This window comes from Dromiciops gliroides, chromosome 1 (genome assembly GCF_019393635.1).
Source record: "Dromiciops gliroides isolate mDroGli1 chromosome 1, mDroGli1.pri, whole genome shotgun sequence".
Lineage (NCBI taxonomy): Eukaryota > Metazoa > Chordata > Mammalia > Microbiotheria > Microbiotheriidae > Dromiciops > Dromiciops gliroides.
Genome location: NC_057861.1, coordinates 430,479,612 through 430,499,909, shown reverse-complemented (window position 1 = coordinate 430,499,909; position 20,298 = coordinate 430,479,612). Strand labels below are relative to the sequence as shown.

Here is a 20,298-nt window from a genome sequence, read left to right as displayed (position 1 = left end):
TTAAATATTGCTGTTAAATGTTGGATATGTTAATGAATATATCCTTGAAATCACTGATATGGTTAGCACATACTCCAAACCAAAGTATACATCCTAGGATATTTACTTACAAAAGGAAGAATGCTTACAGAAATATCAATATGAAATTTGGGGATTTCTTAAGCCTATGTAAAAAAATTCTACATAGCAAAGATGAAATAATTCCCAAGCTTCCTACACTCTCTCTTATTTAGGGTATGCTCCAATCAGCAAATCACACCTCAGAGCCCCAGAGAGTCTTGTTCCTAAATATATTTTCCCTTCCTATTCCTGTTCATCCATTCCCTTACTCCTTTGGGATTTGGGATTAGCCTAAGAGGGCACCAAACAAGAGAATTTTTTGTTTGTTTAGGTAGCAATCCCAAAATCAACCTGAGCCAATCAGGAAGGCTCCTGGTTAACAGAGTGAGTATGTGATATATCCATAAATGGAAGGCATCATGTCTATGATAATGATGGTGATGATGATGTCATGCAAATCTGATTCCTGAAATAGGGAAATCCTTGTGGAGAAGCTCCCTCCCTATCAGTAAAGATCAGCAACTTCTGCATCCATTCTGCTAATAGTTTTAGAGTTTCCTTGGGACACTGAGAGCTTAAGTAACTTGTCAAGTGATTAAACAACTAGTAAACATCAGACTTCAATCTGAGTATTCCTGATTCCAAGACCTGCACTTTATCCACACCATTCTGCTTCTCATAAAGATCACAGGGACAGGAAAAACAAAAACAAAAACAGAACGTTATCAAAGGCACAAAATATTACTCTTACCCAACCCTGAAAAAAAGGTTAAAAAGACCCCAGTTGGGGGCAGCTAGGTGGTGCAGTAGATAAAGCACAGGCCGTGGATTCAGGAGTACATGAGTTCAAATCACTTGACACTTACTAGCTGTGTGACCCTGGGCAAGTCACTTAACCCCCATTGCTCTGCCCAAAAAAAAAAAAAGACTCCAGTTAATCATCATAGAATGTCTGTTCCTTAGATTCTAAGTATGACTCAAAGTTGTTTAGAAGTAGCTATTCCATTTTCCATTATTGAATGAAAAATTATTGATTTTTTTCTAGCTGTCCACAGAGAAAGGCAATGTCTCACAGGCCTTCAAAACAGGAAAGTCCAAGATAAACCAAAATATTCAGTCGCACCTTTTACAGTAGCAAAAAGTCAGAAACAAATTAGGTGCTTATTAAATTAGGGAACGTGGCATATGAATATAGGATGACCTATATGAGGAATTCAGGAGAAAATGGGAAGATCTATATGAAATGATGCAGTGAAATATGGAGAACCAGAATAACAAAATGCCCAATAACTTCAACAATAAAAGTTTTTTTTAAATAACTAAATATATGCAGAACTCTGTGAGATCTAAAATTGGATATTAGATCATAAATCTCCCCTCTTTAACCTTTCCCTTAATTTATCTCCCAGACTAGTAAATGGAAGAAGCTTCTGGTTTTCTAGTTAGAGCTTTTATTGTATGGTAGTTACCAGGTGATGTTGATTAGAGGGATAGGAAAGTAGAAATACAATACAAATCGTCTTAAATCTAAGCTTAGTCTATATTCCGTATAAAACTCACCAAAAGCCCAAGGCCACCTTTGGGGAGAGAAATACCGAGTCAAGCGCGTGCTGCTGCTAACCTCGAGCAGGCCCAGTCAAACTCCAGTCAGCGTCTGTCTGTACAGCGCAGTCAGGAGACCAGCAGAGCAGGAAAAAAGCACCCACTTGCATTCTCTCCTTGCCTTTTAAGCTCGCACCCCGGAAGTCGAGTGCGTAGCAGGCAGTCTGACGTGGGCAGCAGGTGGACTGGCGTGCGTAGCTCATGCCGTTGGTCTCCTCCCTGAAAGGGTGGTCCTTAAAAAACTGGCGTCTTTCAGTTATCCTGACCGACTGTTAAAAAACTTTCATTTTTTTTTTACCACAACTCTGAATAATTGAAAAACCAATAATGTTGCCAAAGAACATAGAATGAAACATATTTGATGTTCTCAACAGGAAAGTAGAGAACTATAAAGAAAGAATGCTATCATTGGCAGATGTTAGCATATTCTTTTAATTAAACTATTTTTCTTTAATACAAGAAAGGGTTCGATTGGGAGGGGGGGTGCATTTGGAGTATATCCAGAAATGATTGTGATTTTTTTTAAAGCATCAGTAAAACTTATTTTTCTAAAAAAAAAATTAAAGGAATATTTAAATCTGTTATTATTATTTAAAAGGCAGAAGCCAAGATTTTTTGTTTTATCGGTCAAATTTGTGATCTATTATTTTATCAGGGAAGGAAAATTTCCTTCATAGATGTAGCTCAACAACTTTTCCGTAAATTTTAGTCTTACACATTGCCTAGGGCACTGAGAAAGGACTTCTCTATGGTGACTTAGTACTGATAGAGGCTGGTTTTGATCTCAGGTCCTTCCAGATTTCAAGGCTAGTTCTCTGTTCACTATGCCAAGCTGCCTCACTCTCAGACAAAACCAGAATCTCCACGTGTTGCCTTAATATAAAGTCACCTGTGTGCCAAGAGCCTAGGATAAAAGAAATACTTAAAATTGACTTTACTACTACTGCAAGTACCTTCATTGGAGAAGGTTTTTTGTTTTTTTAATGCATCTATAAACACACACACACACACACACACACACACACACACTTATTTACAAGAATGATAGATTATATTTGGGGACTAGCCCTAAAAATTGCTTAGAAGTCACATTTTCAGGTCAATAAATCTAGAGCTTTTAGGTGAACTATCAATTTCCCTTCACTCCACTGATATTTCTTTCATCTTTGAGGTCTCAAAAATTGCTGTAAAATCTCTTGTTTCATTGTAATTTATGACATAATTTATCCCAGTCTAGTGTTTCATCAATTTAACAGTTCTAATTGCCTTATTATCTGCTCCGGTGCAGTAGTAAAGCCTCTGAACATTTAATTTACCTTACCAACAGGAAAATGCTATATATCTCAACCTTAAGAATATTACTTCTACCTCTTTGGTGAGCAGTGGCATGAAGAACTTAAGCTCTCTGGAAAGCCAATATCATCTATCACTATTTAACTGGTTTGTCAATGTTTATGCCTGTCTCAACTCACATTTAATGGAGCTTTTTATTGTTGTTTTCCATCGTAAAGTTTTGAAGACACTTAAATGTCATTAATTCCCTTTTGAGTTTACTAACATGTATATTAGAATCTTGCTATTTGTGGAAACTCTTTGCCCGAAGTTTATATTGGCTGTTTACAAAAGAGACCCAAGGAAAATACAGAATTCTAAATTCCAAATATGGAAACATTAGCCTGAGAATGGTTGCATGTGTTCATACTGAAGGAGATCTAATTTTATACTAGCAAGTCTATCTTCTGTATAACGTGCATTCTAGGATTTTTGGATAGTCTTAAATAAAGAATAAAAGCAAAGGTTTTCCATTCTAGCTCATTTACCAGGTGACTTAGGAAAAGAATAGAGAAGCAATGAAAACCACCATAGCAGCGTTGATCACTCTGTAGTATTCTAATATCAACAATTCACTTACATAGCTTTGTTCTTTCCTAACAACAACCCAGTGAAAAGATAAAAAGCTAATCTGATGTAGATTTAATTTCAAAGCCAAAAGATAGCATAATTCTTTCCTTTCAAATGTTTCCCTCCTAATTTATCCCCTTTCTACTCCCTCTACTTTTTGTCCTCATTGAAATTACAGGCAAAGGCTCTTGGGGACTTTAAAAAGGAACATCATGAAGTGGAGAACCAAAATATGGATTCAAATTTTGCCTCTACTATTTACTATCTACATAACCGGGAAAAGCAATGCTCCTCAGACCTCAGTTTCCTAATCTATAAAATCTATAAATTACCTCTCAGGTCCCTTACAACTCTGAATCTATTATCTTAAAATGTTTCAAAACTAGAAGCAGAGTGATTAAAGCAAAAATATTCCAAAAACCATTTACAAATAGGTAGTGGTCAAAGGATAGGAACAGATATCAAATGAGCTCCAACCCCATGAAAAAATGCTCCAAATCACAAATAACAAAAGAAATGCAAATCAAAACAACTCAAGGTTTTATCTTACACCCAAACATCTTGCAAAGAAAAGAAAAGATGGGAAAAGACAATGCTGGAAGTCAATTATATACAAAGTTACATTGAGTTACATAGTAGCAAAGAACTAGAAACAAAGTAGATGCCCCTCTACTGAGGAATGGCTAAACAAGTGGGATACATAAATGTAAGAATTAATAAATATAAAAAATAAAGAGAATGGAAAGATACAAACCAATAGAAGCTGAATTAAGACAAGAAAAAAAAAATACAGAAAATTCTACAACCATGTAAATAGAGCAAGACAAATGAAATGGAATGCTTTGAAATTAAAATGACCAAGCTCAACACCAAAGAAAGATTTGAAAAGGAACCTTATGCCCTTCTTTGCAGTGCAAGAGGACTATGGGTTTGCTTTACTTCATATAATGAAAGACTTTCAACATGTTGGTTTGCTGAACTATTTCTTCTTTTTCTTATTGTGTTATAAAAGATACCTCTCTCAGAGAGGGGGAAGAGAAAGATTCACTGGAAAACTATTGTTGTTGTTGTTGTTGTTGTTGATCCTTCATTCTCCAAGTGGACCAATGACCTCAGGAGGGGTGATGTCTTGACTTGCAAGTGAATTGGTTTGAAGGGAGGCAGGGAAACACAGAACTGAGTCAAATTTATTAAAATAAGAGCCATTCCCCAATTGATAAATAATCAAAAGATATGAAGAGTTTTCAGATGAAATAATCAAAGCTATCTATAGCTGTATTTTTTTTAAATGCTCTAATTCACTATTGATTAGAAAGATGCAAGTCAAAACAATTCTGGGGTACTACTTCATACCTATTGGATTGGATAATAGGACAGCAGAGGAAAATGACAAACACTGTAAGGAAAGTGAGATATTACCCTGTTGGTAGAGTTGCAAACTGGTTCAAACATTCTGTAGAGCAATTTGGAACTATGGCCAAAGGGCTATAAAACCATGCATACTCTTTGACCTAGTAATACCATTACTAGTGATGGAGGAAGCTAAAATGGGTTAACAGATAATCTAAGACTTGAGTTATCAATAGTAGCTAAAAGGGTTAACAGAGAAACTAAGGTTTGTGTTCTTACAGTAACCAAAAGGGTCAGTACCTATCAACCAATACTATCAATAGAAACTTAGGGAAGGTAACCAGGAACCATTATCCATTAATAGCCATTAATATTCCTAGATGACAGGACACCTAGAAACCAGATCTTAAAGTAAAGATATACCATAAAGAAAGAGACCCTCTGGCTCTGACAAGTTTAAGTATGTCTTTATGAACATGCACAGAGAAGGCCAAATGTGTCCTTAGGTTCACCTTATGACATGTAAACCCCAAAAACACACCTCCAGGGGACAGCTAGGTGGCTCAGTGGATAAAGCACCCGCCCTGGATTCAGAAGGACCTGAGTTCAGATCCGACCTCAGACACTTGACACTATCTGTGTGACCCTTGGCAAGTCACTTAACTCCCATTGCCCTGCAAAACAAAACAAAACAAAAATTTAAATAAAATAAAATAAAAAACAAACCTCCAAGGAAAAAGGTACCCAACTTGTGGGTCATCTTAGGACCCCAAGAATTCCAAATTAGGATCAGCCCTCCCATGTACCTCCTTAAGGAGGAGATTAAGATAATGAGGAGATAACCTACTTTTTCTCACTATAAATATAACTATTTTTCCCCCTATTTGTGATACATTTTCTTTTCTCCTATGGTATTCTCCCTGTGGCCTCACAGTATTTTAATAAAACTTGGGAAACTGAATCACTGAGTCTTGTAATTCTTTTGGGATGCCTCCTGATCAATCTGATCAATTAAATCCACTAATACTACTACTTCATTTTGGTTGATAATAACAGCTAGGATACAATCCATTCCTACTTCAAGACTAGAAAGATCAAAGACTTCTCTGCCTTCTCCAAGCCGACACTTTCTCTCTTTCCTATCACCTTCTCTCTTCTACATCATCAGAACCTAGGCAATTGAATTCCTAAGTGGACGGAGGAGAAACCTTTGAATAAGCCAATTTTTAGTTTCAAAAATGCCAAAAAGTTGTCTGAATGTCTCAAGAATGAGTTGAGACTCCCAATGTGTCTTGCCTGCTTTCACCTTCCACTCATTGCTAATGAATGTTCTCTACTATGTTGACATGTGGGATTCATAGATTCCTTTCCCTCATATGACTGAGATTCAGCAGACTGGGAACCACTGATGTAGGAAAGTACCACTAAAGAAAAACAAACAACTACTACTAGGCAGTATAGTTTCTCAGAACTGCCAATAGCTGCTATCATGAAACATTTAGCATCCTTTAGTGATGGTCTTGAACTTCTTCTCCATCTAGGCCTGTTATTTCTAATTTTATATGTAGAAGCTATGGAAAAATGGAATTTTATTTATGAGTTCATCTTACATAAAACAACTACTCTGTGAAGTGAGGGATACCTGTAGGTGCTATATTAATGTCTTTATGCTTGTTCACTACCCTTTAATAATGAGCATAATCAAATGCCCAAATCAGATTTTCAGCAGTTAACTTTAAGACATGATAATGAATCCATAAACTAAATATGGATATCTCTTTCCAAACAGTGCTGTATTTTTCCATTATTTCTAAATAAGAATAGGAAATAGAAACTTAATGTGTCAAAGCACCATTAATTCCCTGTGGTCACTGAAAAAAATCATTATCTACTCCATGGCTTCCAGTACTTATGATATATCAAGTCTCCACTTCAACAAATTATTAAAGCAACAAATTGTCAATCTATTAATTTATATATTGTTTAGTGTAACTTACTATCTGTACCATTCTTCCTAATTTTTCTACAACATGCTATTAGCATCTTCAATGTAAATAACTTCAAAGTCATATCAACTTATATTGAGCTTTAATTTTAGAATTACTGTGAAAGCATAAAATATATGAAAACCTGTTTATTAACCCTTTGAGTTTTTATAAAAGCAATGCATGAAATGAAAATTTAACTACTAGTCAAACCTAAAATTTTGCATAAAGATCTAATTATGATCTATCTAAACTAAAACATATTTAAAGTCTGAGAGGGTCATAATTTTTACAGATTAAGTTTTCTGATGGAAAATACATAATAACAAATAGATATAAAATCATATCTTACCACTTCTATTATGATTTCAAATGTAAAGTACCATTGGTTAGCCCTAACAAGTAGTTAAAATCGCAGCCCAAATTGTAACAAATTTACTTAATGAAGTATTCTGTTGACGTAAAATGAATGTAACAACATTTAATTCTTCCAAAGAACTCTAACGAAATCTGGTAAAAAAGACACTCAAGATGATCTTTGTACACCAATTAAAATAACAAATACAATTAATTTTTATTATTTTAGGAATTCATGGACTCCTAGATGACTTTTAATATCCCTTTTAGCTCCAAATCTATGATCATATGGTGTTATTATCCAAATTTTTAATGCAGCCACACCAGTTTCCAATTATCCAGATACTGAGTGAAACCCAACAAGCTGTGGAAGCCACACAGAGAAATAGCCATGAGTTCACCTATTTATCAAAAGCTATCTCTTTAAAAGGCTGATGTCTATTAATGGTTTAAAACAGCACAGTAGGGGGTTAATGTTGTTGTCTGACTCACTTTCATCAGTTTAAGTACCCATTAGCACTCATTAGCATAGGTACTCCATTGGTCTTTTGAAGTCTATTTCAGCTCTAGCCTGGCAAGCAAGGTGGAGCCTCTTTCATAAGCCTTAAAGATTGAAGTTTTTCTGCTTGTTCAGATGGACAGAAATTAAGGTGACCTTCCTCAGTAATTGAGCCATTCACTTATATTCCTTTCTTTGTATAAATCAGATAAAAGGCAACTTATTTATACTGAATGGAATTCAAAATGACTGTTTACATACAAAAATTTAAGGTCAGTTTTCAGCATATTCATTATTTACACTTTGGCTATCATAAGACCTTAGATTTTGAATCCAATATTTCAACATTTATAATTTTATTTTCCCAAATTACAAGTAAAATGCGAATTTTACATCAATTTTTTAAAACTTTATGTTCCAAATTCTCTTCCCCCCTCCCTCCCCACACCACCCCAGAACTCAAGCAATTAAATATAAGCCATACATAAGCAGTCATGCAAAACATTTCCACATTATCAAGGTTGTGAAAGAAAACAGACAAAAACAAAACTTCAGATAAAGGAACTAACAAAAAAAATATGCTTCAATCTGTATTCAGATACCATCAGTTTTCTCTCTGTAGATGGACTGCATTTTTCCTAAGACCTCCAGAGTTGTCTTGGATCATTGTATTGCTGAAAATAACCAAGTCATTCACAGCAAATAGTCTTACAATATTGCTGATTCCAGTATTCTTAATCAACTGATGAGGAAACTGAGGCACAGCAAAGTTAAGTGACTTGATCAAGGTAACACCATTAACAACTGTCTGAGGCAATATTCTAACTCAGATCTTCCTAACTGCAACTGCAGTATTCTATGGCACCACCTAGCTTTCAGTATGCAAAAACATTTAGCCCCTACTGACCAAGAGCCATTCCCCAACAGATATATGTGAAACAGTCTTCAAAATGAAGAAAACTGAGAATTATCAGTAAATAGAGAAGAAAATGTTATATATCACAAATAACATGAGGAATGAAAACTAAAATGACTCAGTTTTCACTTCCTGCCCACCAAATTGTTAAAGATATGAATAATCAGTAATGGGGGGGGCTATAAGGAAGTAAGATATTAAGTCACTGTGAATAGAATTATGAATTAGTCCAACCATTCCAAAAACATTTTGGAATTATGCGAGAAAGGTCACTAAACTCTTCATATCCTTTGATCCCACAATCCTGATTCTAGGCATAAATCCCAAGGAGGTCACATACCACAACATGCATGACAGCACTTTTCTGGTAGCAAAAAAATGAAAACAAAATGGGAACTGAATGAACAATTTATGGCACATGAATATAATGCAGTTTTATTGCACTAAAAAAATGAAGAATTCAGAGAAACACTTATATAAGCTGATACCAAGTAAGCAGAGCCAAGAGAACAAGATATAAAATAATGTAAATAAAAACAGCAACTGAGTTCTGAATAAGTGCAATGTACAACACCTAATTCAGAAGTCAGATAGCTAGACAAGGCAGACAGGCATATCATAGTAACTGTATTGATTGGTTTTGTTTGACTTGTTAAAAGGGTAAGTCCTGGGACAAAAGGGAAGAGAATATAGGAAAATTACTATAATGCTTTAAAAAGGCATTAAATAAAAGCAATTTAATTAAAACTTTGAAAAAAAAACCCCTAACTGGAAGACATATCCTTTCAGACTCACAAAGATGTCAAAGTGCTTTAAATTTCATAAGAACAAATTAAATACATATTCATCTCCCTAGTCTTATCCTACCTTTCCAATATTATTTCACATTATTCCCCTCTAGATATTCTATGGTCCCAACAGAAAATGCAATAACAAATACAAAAAAGAGACAAGTTTTCATTTCCATGTCCAAAATTTTAAGATACTAAGTAATGCACATTCACAAATGAATGCGACACTTGTCTCTTTTGAGGCCAACCAAATAGATACCTATCTATCATTTATAACTCAGCAATTATTCCTCTGCTTTTTCTTCTACCAAATAATTACTGACAAAAAGCTAATAAAAAGTTGATATCATTCTTCTGCTTCAGGCTAACACTGCTCCCTCCATTTTGGGAAAGCAGATAAATTACTAAAATTTCAAAAACATTGAGCCAATTTTTTAAAGTGGAAAATGGACACCTTAAGGTTATTTCATCCCACAGCAAAGAGGATGACAAAGACAAGGAGAACAAACCACAGAGCCATGTCCTCAACTCCAAAAAGATGCTGTCTACCACATTTACAACTGACTTCAAAAAAGGGGGTATGAGGCAAGTGAATAAATAAACACAGAGAAAATAGTTACTTGTATAACTGATTACTTCAGATCATTGATGAAGAGTTCAAAGAGACCTCAGAGATTATCAAATCAAACCATGTCATCGTTGTTTTCCATTATTTTTGGAAATGTGGTACATCTTTGATTAATGATGTGGAACTGTACATATTTGTATTAAGTTCTTTTTTTCATTTACATGGTTACTTTAGTATTTCTGATGGGAAAAAACCTACAATAAATGCTACATATGCTATGTGTCTTCAGAACGTTAGCTATACAGCAGAGGTAAAGGTATAAACAAACTTGGGAAGATGCCACAGTTTGGGAAAGGTGGTTTCTGAAAGGGTTGCTGTACAAAAATCAATACAATTTCCCCATAGGTTCATGATGTAAAATTCTATAATCAAGGCTTGTAGATTTGTAATTATGGTATGTCAGCTACATTTAAACAAGAGTGTTAAAAGATTGTTAAAGTTAAACTAACACAATTGCAGTGTGAATTGTCTTAGTCTCATTCTAATCTACTGATGTCACTTTCATTTAATCAGAGGAAAACTATGGGCCAATGTCAGAGCTATTTCACATGTCCTAACACTCCTTGTTCACATTAAATTTTGGTTCACTGGCAATAGAAAATGGCTATGTAAAGATAGATTTAAGAAAGTTATCCTTAATCATTTATTCACCAGTAAAACATTTCAGCTGACTTTACTGTAAAATAATATGGTTTAAAAGTGATTAAGCAGTCTTTTATGTTAACTGAATGGGCACAGTTTTTTTCTTAGATAAAACTTTAATAACCATAAAGTGACCACTAGTAAACCATTTATTTTTAGAAAATAATAATCCTACTTCAGCGACATATAGACCTGAGTAGATTGTTCAAAACTGCATTCAACGATTAGCATAAGTCCTATATTTTTCTTCTCTCCTGAAGCAAATTCTTTTATATCACAGGATCGTATATTAAACATGCAAGGGAACTTAGAAATCATCTAGACCAATGTCCTCATCTTAGGGACAAGGAAACTGAGGCTCAAAAAAGCTGAGTGACTTTTCCTAGGTCAGACAGTGAGAGTCATAGCCAATATTTGAACATGTCTTCCTGATTCCAAATCTTTCCATTCCAATACAACAATTTTCCTTATTATATAGCTTATAAAAGAAATATAAAATGTGTTAGCTAACACAGTTATAGAAGGAAAAGGCCATTTATAATTTACAATAATGCTGTGCACTGTTATTTAAAAGTTTAGTATGGTGTAACCCTGGGCAAGTCACTTAACCCCAATTGCCCCCACCAAAAAAAAAAAAAAAAGTTTAGCATGAGCAACTGTATATAGTTCTAAAAGGGAAGCTACAAGCTACCCAGACTCCTTGAAGTAAGCTGTAATAACTATAACAATATATCAGAGTTAAATGACTTCCACAAAACAAACTAAGGAAACTTTCATGCCAACAGGTCAGAAGGCAGCTGCCAGAAACAGATCACTGCTTTTCAAGAGGCATGTATTACCACAAAACTCATTCAAGATTTCCAGGTATAATAATATGACCAAATAATGTATCTATAACCAAATTACCCAAGTATTTCAGGAATCATCTGGTGAAACACAAGTCAATTTGATTTTCATACAAACTACTATGGATGAAACTGGGAGGGGGAGGGGGCGGAACTCTTGTTATAATATTTTTTGTTAAAAAAAATAACAGAGGTAATTTTTAGGTATTATGAAGTTCAAAAATCATCATCTTTGAAAAGGACTAACTTTGGATTATATGGTATTTGAAAAACTATATCCACCTAGGTGGTGCAGTGGAAAGAGTTCTGGGCCTGGAGTCAGGAAGACTCATCTTCCTGAGTTCAAATCTAGCCTCAAACACTTAGTAGCTGTGTGACCCTGGGCAAGTCGTTTAACTCTGTTTGCCTCAGTTTCCTCCTCTGTAAAATGAACTGGAGAAGGAAAAGGCAAATCACTCCAGTATCTTTGCCAAGAAATTCCCATACGGTACCCCAAAGAGTCGAAAATGACTAAAACAACTGAACAAAAATCCATGTAACAATCAGAGGAATCATAGAATGAAAATCACAAAACTTCAAAATCAGAAGGAATGTCAGTAGACACCTAGTCCAATCCCATATACAAAAGAAATCCCTGTTATAACATATTCAACAAGGGGTCATTTGGTCACTTCTTAAAGACATCCAAGGACCAGAAGCCTGATGGCTTGTCTAGGTGGCTCATTTCAAGTTTAGACAACTCTAGTAGGAAGTTTTTTCTCACAACAAAACTAAATTTGCCTCTTTGCAACTTTCCCCCTTTGTTCTTGGTTCTATCCTCTAGGGCCAAAGCAATCTTATCCCCTCTCCACTTGAAAGTCTTCCAGCTACTTGAAATAAGCTCTCATGTCCCCAGTCTTTTCTCCTTCAGCTGACTTGTGTTCAGTTCATTTTGATTGATGCTCATATGATGTGGACTGAAAGCCTTTCACTATCCTAGCTGCTCTCCTCATCTCCTTGTTTCCCAGTATTGAACCAAACACTCCGGATGAAGTCTGATAAGGAAAGAGGTCAGTGAAACTATCAAGTTTTTAAAAAAAATGTCTGCTACTCTGGAGGTTGCTGTTGCCCTCCTAACATAGCAAAAGTCATAAGGATTGAGAGAACAGTTATATAATTCCTGTTCTTCTACTAATTAACTGTGTGATATTGGGCAAATTGCTGTACCTCCCTAGGCCTCAATTTCCTATTCTATAAAATAAGGAAATTAGACTAGAACAAGGATTTCAGCCCTCTTTATGCCCCAAACTTCCCTGGGTTCAGTTCTGTATCCTACTGCACTTTTTTCTCAGGTGACTATGTAATCAGATTAGCAAATCTTGCTGAAGAAAAAGATTTAGATAGTAATACTACACATAGATTCTATAAACTTCAAAATGAAAACGAAATTGGAATTGAAAACCACTGGATAAGAGCAAGCAAGAGACAGGTTTCATCCATCAGATATGCCACATTCAAAAGTGAACTTGTTGGCATAAATGCTTTGTAGGGGAAGCTAGGTGGTGCAGTGGATAAAGAACTGGCCCTGGATTCAGGAGGACCTGAGTTCAAATCTGGCCTCATACACTTGACACTAGCTGTGTGACCCTGGGCAAGTCACTTAATAACCCTCATTGCCCTGTGAAAAAAATTTAAAAAATTAAAATTTGCTTTGTAGCAACTGATTAAGTTTGAGCCCACTCTCCCCAGAGACTAGGGTGGTATAGGGGACAGTTTGCCTCCAATACAGGGTAATATGATTACATTTCCATATCAATGATGGGGGTGAGTGGCAGGAGGCTCATACAGTAACTGTAAATGGTTAGAGATATTAGATATTAGATACATATTAGAGAGAGCATACCAAAAAGAAGACTTGAGGGTAATCCCCAATATCAACAATAAGAGTAGGAGTTAGGACAGGGACCCAAGAATTTATGTAAGCCACACCCATCTTATTGACCAGTATACTACAAGAGCCTTAACCATATTTTCTTCCATCTCTTTATCTCCCTGAATATTTAACATTGTGTTTTGCACTGAGCAGACATTTGTTGATTTGGGAACACCTGCAGAGGACAATGACCAGAATGCTAAATTTACTTTGGTAAAAGGTAATGGGTATCTTTAGTTCAAGGAAAACATGAGAGCTCTCACTGAAGAACTTTGTATATGAAGGACTATCTTATAGAAGAAAGATTTGACTTATTCTGCTTGGTCTCAGAGGATAAAAGTAAAAAGCTATAAAGAGGCATATTTAAGCGTGTTTCAAGGGGAAAATTCCCTATTTGAAATGTTTAAAAATGAAATGGGTTTCCACACAAGTGATCCTCTGAACCCAAATCCTTTCTTTATTTTAGCCTGCTAATCCATCTAACAGATACAAGACATTTTAGTATATGATTTAGCTATGTGAATTTTGTTCTATATGGCTTTAGATTCTCAAGTTTGAAGAGAATTTGAGGCCTATATTCAACATAACAAAACTAGTACCTGAGAAAATCTTCCTCACTAAATCTGCTTTTCTTCCAGGCGCAGAGTATTACGTTTCTCTCAAAATAATACTCTCTCCTAATATTCCAGTCCCAAGCACTGTATTTTTTTTTCTTTCTCTCATATTAAATTTTCAGTTGCTCTCAGCTAGGGAGTGGTTGGCTTCCTACTCTCAAAGACAATCATCTGAGGGAATGTTTATTCGTTGTCAGCTTCTTTGCTCTTAAGGGAGAGGTGACTTACATTTGAAAATCTAAGAATTGCTTAACAGTAAAAATTAGAGATATCTATTAAAATACATATTGGCATTTCCTAAGTTACAAGTAAAAAAAAACCTGCTGCCCATGCATGTGTTTGTATATATTCATTTTGGTTAAGAGGTATTTTTGTTTCCCTTTTGTCACCCTGGCTGAGCAAGAACAGAGGCATCTTGGTGGAAAGTGCTGGACTTCAGAGTCAGGAAGACCTGAGATCAAATCCCACCTCAGACACTTACTGGCAGTGTATTCTTAGGCAAGTCCCTTAGCCTCACTTAGCCTCAATTTCTTCCTCAGCAAAATAGGAATGATATCATATACCTCAGAGATCAAAAGAGCCAGGAATTATAATGATAGTACCCTTAGAACACTAGCCCTGCTTCCAACCCAAAACCCACTGCCGTCAATCCAGGAAGAAAACCCTGCTGATAGTGGGACCAGTCATCATCACCAAACGCCACCCACAAAGCAGCCACACCAGAATGACTGAAGCAACAAGGTTTCAGTCAAAAAGGCTTGAGGGAAAGACAGGAATCAGCAACTTCAAGGCAAGTCAAACTACAGTCACCAAGTAGACCACCACCACTTCCTTCAAACCCTGATGGAGACAGCCCTTGACCCTGAGGCCAAAAGCCCTAGAAATAGCATTGATTTTGATCATGTCCCTTCCCACCTATGCCACCCCCACTCACCTACTCAATAAACTCCAGTGACTCCCTTATCCTTTCCAGGGTCAAAAATAACATACTCTTTTTGGTGCTCAAAGCTCCTTCATAACCTAGCCCCCTCCCACCTTTCCAGGTTTCTTATACTTTATTCCCCACACATACTGTTTAATCCAGTGACACTGACCGCCTGGTTGTTTCACAAACATAACACACCATCTCTCTGTTTCAGTCATTTTCTCTGTCTGTCCCCAAAGCCTAGGGTTACTCTTCTTACCTACCTCTTCTGCTCTGCCTACTGACTTCCCAATATTCCTTTAAATCCCACCTTTATAAAACCACTTCTTTTACTGGAAAGCTTCCCCAACACTTCTTAATTCCAGTGCCTTCTCTCTGTTAATTATTTCCTATTTATCTTATATGTAGCTTGCTTTGTATGTATTTGTTTGAATGTTGTCTCTTCCATTGGACTGTAGGCTCCTTGAAGACAGGCACTGTCTTTTGCCTCTTTTTCTATCCCCAGTGCTTAAAGGTGCAGTCCCTGGCATATAGTAAGCATTAATAAATGTTTATTAATTGACTGATTGATTGTTCATATATCACAAGACTGTAAAATCTTAACTTGCTAGATAACACTACATAGTACAAACCTAAATTATAATTTAAGAAATAATTCATGAGCACAATAGTTAAGACAAAAATCCCCTTATAACACTGGTGCAACCAGAACAAAAAAGACACCCAAAACATAGGCTGTGTTATAAAGAAGAAAAAAAAGCTGGGAAGATTATATAACAAGGATAATATATAATAGATGAACCACCAGGAGGCAGTCCATAAAACCATGAAAAACTAATTGGGTGGCTGAAAATTCAATGAAATGTGCAAATGGATAGGCTATTTGCACTAAACTCCATTTTGTTGTTCAATGGATCTATATTCTGCACTTATATTGTAATAAGTAAATAGCAGCTTCAAATATAAATGGTATAGTAAGGAAAATGCACTACAAATCATGATATATGTTGAAGAAATATCTTTATCCAATGTAGATAGTTTCTACAATGATGGCGTCATGAGACCAAGTATACTAGGTAACCAAAAACTATGCTGGAATTTATTAAAATTTGTTAGGGGTAGCTAGGTGGCACAGTGGATCGAGCACTGGCCCTGGAGTCAGGAATACCTGAGTTCAAATCCGGCCTCAGACACTTAACACTTACTAGCTGTGTGACCCTGGGCAAGTCACTTAACCCCAAGTGCCTCACTTAAAAAAAAAAATTGTTGTTAGAAATTACTGAAGAGATAGCTACTTATCCAAGGTCACAAAACTTTGAAAATACCATTACTTTCAATGTTCATTATCAATGAACACAACACAATTGACCATTTCTCTCAAATTTTTTTCATCAAGTATCAGTGTTTTGAAGTTACAAACACCAAAAACGAGTCAAAGCCTTGTTAACACTTTTACTATACTTCAAAAACAGTCTTCAATACTTTTGTCCTGTAAAAAAGGAAATCATATATTGATTTCAAAATATTATCTTAAAGACATTTTTAAGTTTGCTAGTCACTAATTAGTTATTGTATAAAGTTTGTTGTTTGTCCTTCATTCTGGAAGAGGACCTTGACATCAGGGTAATGACATGACTTGCAGTGAATTGGATTTAAGCTTTGAAAGTCACCAACCTCGCTCTCTCCTCCAGAGTCATCTGGGTCTAGTAGCAAGATATACATCAGGACAACTGGAGATAGCCCCAGATGGTTAAGGCAACTGGGGTTAAGTGACTTGCCCAGGGTCACACAGCTAGTAAGTGTCTGAGATGAGATTTTAACTCAGGTCCTCCCAACTTCAGGGCTAGTGCTCTATCCACTGTACCACCTAGCTGCCCCTCATAAAGTTACCAGATATAAAGAGAGCATGAAAATGCAAAAGGCATCTTCTTGAAGTTTGAAAGACCTGGGTTCAAGTACTGCCTCTGACAGATACTAGCTATCTGACTATAAGCAAGCATATCTGTCAATATGTGCCAGGCATTGTGCTAAGCTCTGGGGATACAAAAAGAGACAAAAGTTAGTCCCTGCTAACACAATCTAATGGGGAAGACAACAGACAAAGAAATATATATAAAGCAAACTATATACAGGACAAATAAGAAATCATTAAAGGAGGGAAAAAACTGGAATTAAAGAAGGATTAAAGAAGGCTTCCAGTAGAATATGGGATTATAGAATTTAAAAGAAGGCAGGGAGGTCAACAGTAGGAACAGAAGAGGAAAAGCATTCCAAGTATGGGGGACAGGCAGAAAAAAATGCCAGGAGCCAAAGAAACATAAAAAGAATTATGTACAAACAGGTTGTATATAAGATAAATTTGAAAGTCACTTTTTAATTTATAAACCTACACTAAATAGGTGGAGTGATTTATCACATCAGTTCTTCACAGGGATAAAATTACAGATCCGGATGGAAGGGAAGTCAACAAAATAAACTCAGTGAGGCCAGAGAATGATTTCATGTCATCCCTGTATCCCAGGAATCTGACACAGTAGGCATTTAATAAATGTCAATGGAATTTTAAGTGCATTAACTTCCTCCCCCACACACCCTTACAATGTTTGCATAACCTGTCCCATATGCTTAGAAGGTACTCTCATCTCACCTCCACTTCTCAGAAATCTCTAAATTTCTTTCAACTCTGCCCAAGTACCACCTTCACAACATGTTTCACAGGACCCTTTCCTGATGCCCTTCTCCCAGCTACTAGTAGCTTCCACTGGGGGAAAAAGTTTACTACTTCGTATTTATCTTATACAAACACATGCAAATTGCCTCCCCCAACATAACATAATAAAGAAGAAAATGGCAAATCACTCCAGCATCTTTGCCAAGAAAACCCCACAGGCAGCATGGTCCACAGGGTCACACAGAGTTGGGCACAACTAAACAACAACATAACACAAACTCCTTCAAGGTAGGAGCTATTTTACTTTTTGTCACTGTACCACCATCCTAGCATGGTACTTAGCGTATTCCTTAAAAAGTTGATTCATGGATTAACTGAAACTACTATAAAAGGGCTGCATTATTACTTCTGAGTATCTTATACTCAAAAAAATTTTAGAGTTTTTGCCTAGAAAGTTTCTCCCTGCTCTTAATTTCAATATAAATACATGTTAGGCACCAACTCCTAAAATTTATTAATCAGTTTTATATGATATCTTGCCTTCCAAGGGCTCAAAGTTCATATGGTCTACTTGTGTCCAACCTGTAATAGAGCCTTCCTAGCTCATATTGGTCTGATCAGCCGAAGTTGGACCACACTGTACCATGACCCCAGCATAGTGATGTCATTTTGGTCTTCTTCAGGATGAAGAACAACAGATCATATGCAACTCTAGTCGAATAATTTATCATTACAAAATTAAATATTTGTGTAAACTCAAGAATTCCATCTCAAAGTGGAAAACACTAATCAAGAACCTATTACAGGAAAGTATTCGAACACTTCAATGTAAAGGTGTGTTAAGACAGCAATTACAATTTAAATGAACGAATTGCATTTTCTCTCTTTTTTTGCCAGCACAAGCTCTCATACTAAGAAGTGAGCTGGAAAAAGGTTGGTACCACAAGTAGCAATGCATATGCCCCAATGATCTCCCTTTCTTGCCAATAAAGGGGAATAAATTGTGATTTAACAGATCGTGCTTCAGAACCAGTCACCTTTTTTATATTAGTTTATCTTTTATCTTAAAGTGCCCAATTAAATAATGATCTTAATAGTTTGAAACCATGCAAGAGGATTCTACCAATACAGCTCTATGCCAAAGCAAAACTCACTTTCTTTTAGCTATTTTAAAAAACCTTCCCACAGCACAACGTGGCAGAACACGTGTACCTAAAAGCAGATTTGGGGAGTAGGAGGGTAGTCGAAAGAAGGAAAACAAGTTTAGGAGACGCTCTGAAAGTTAACCAACTCCTCGGGGCTCCAGTGCAGAGGGATGCTGGCTGGGTGGCAACAGGAGGCGGGCATAAATTCCGTCCTAGGGCTGTACACTCCCTAGACTTCCGAACCCTGGGGCCCATTTTCAGGCCGCCGGCGAACCAAAGTTAGCAGGCCCCCTGAAATTCCAAGAGGAGACACCCCCTCGGCAGAACTTTCTCCCAAGTTCAAGAACAGAAGGCATTTGCAGGCCCCAAAGCGCCCAGTGGGCGGAAGGGAAGTGCTTCAGGCTTCAGAAAAACCCCGCCCCCGCAGCGGGGTGCCGGGCCAGAAGGCCGCGAGGACTTCGTCTCCAAGGAAGGGGGCTGAGCGTCCCCCTCCCGGGCTACCAACCACGAGGCGGTCCGAGGGAGCGCGCTCTGCCCGTCGGCCCCAACCGGGCCTGGAGCTTAAGACCAGGCACTCGCGGGAGGGGCGGGGCAGAGAGGGGGATGCGGCGCGAGCCTCCGTCCCTCCCCTCGGCCCCCGTCTCCGCCCCTCGGCTCACGTTTGGCAGGTAAGGGGTCCCGAGGCTTGGGGTGCAGGCCATCGGGCCCGACTTCTGGCCCGGCCGCCCCACCCAGGGTCACGCCGGTCCCAACCGTGACGAAAACAAGGAGGAAGACGTCGGCACTTACCGCTTCACGACGCCTGTTTTGATCTTGATCTGCCTTACGCGAGGATCAGCCATAGCCCCCACTGAGCGCTAGCGGAAGGAGAACGAAAAGTCGGGACTCACTGCGGAAAGGAGACCGTGCACACCTAAACCGGTTATGTCCGCTACCCCGCGGGAGGCCTCTTGCGCATGCGCATGCGCATGCGCATGCTTGGCAGCGGCCCGAGATAGCTCTCTGCGTACGGCCCCCTGCTTCCTCCCTCCCTTCCCACCCTGTCTGACCAATGGGAGCCCGGAAACAGGTGAAGCAGCCAGCCCGGCCCCGCCCTGCGCTGGGTGGGGCAGCCCCGACGTTTGTGTTTCCAGTGCTGGGGTGTCTTTAGCCCTCATTCCTCCTCTCTCCAGATGCATTGAGTTGGAAGGGATGCTTTTATTCTCTTTATAAATTAAGTAACTTAGAAAACTTTTTTAATGATGATTTACATTTTCAATACCCGGAGACCAATGTCAATAGATGCTTTTTCATATGCTTAATAAATAACTATTTACTATTGTTTATATGTTTATTTATAATATATTATACATATTAGATAGAGTATATAGTAGGCTATACTATGTACTATAGTATTCCATTGTATTGTATATATACCGTATATAGTATATATTTATTGTATACTTATATATTTG

At 37.3% G+C, this 20,298-nt stretch overlaps 1 protein-coding gene across 1 annotated transcript in view; it reads right to left on the bottom strand.

Annotated features, from left to right (window-relative positions):
* Positions 1 to 19,815, bottom strand: part of TBCA (tubulin folding cofactor A) — a 92,392-nt gene extending 72,577 nt beyond the window's left edge. Inside the window, exon 1 of the mRNA XM_043975543.1 lies at positions 19,634 to 19,815. Coding sequence (XP_043831478.1) covers positions 19,634 to 19,686 — 53 coding nt within the window. The 5' untranslated portion in view covers positions 19,687 to 19,815. The remainder of the gene's footprint in view (positions 1 to 19,633) is intronic.
* Positions 19,816 to 20,298: the final 483 nt, after the last annotated feature.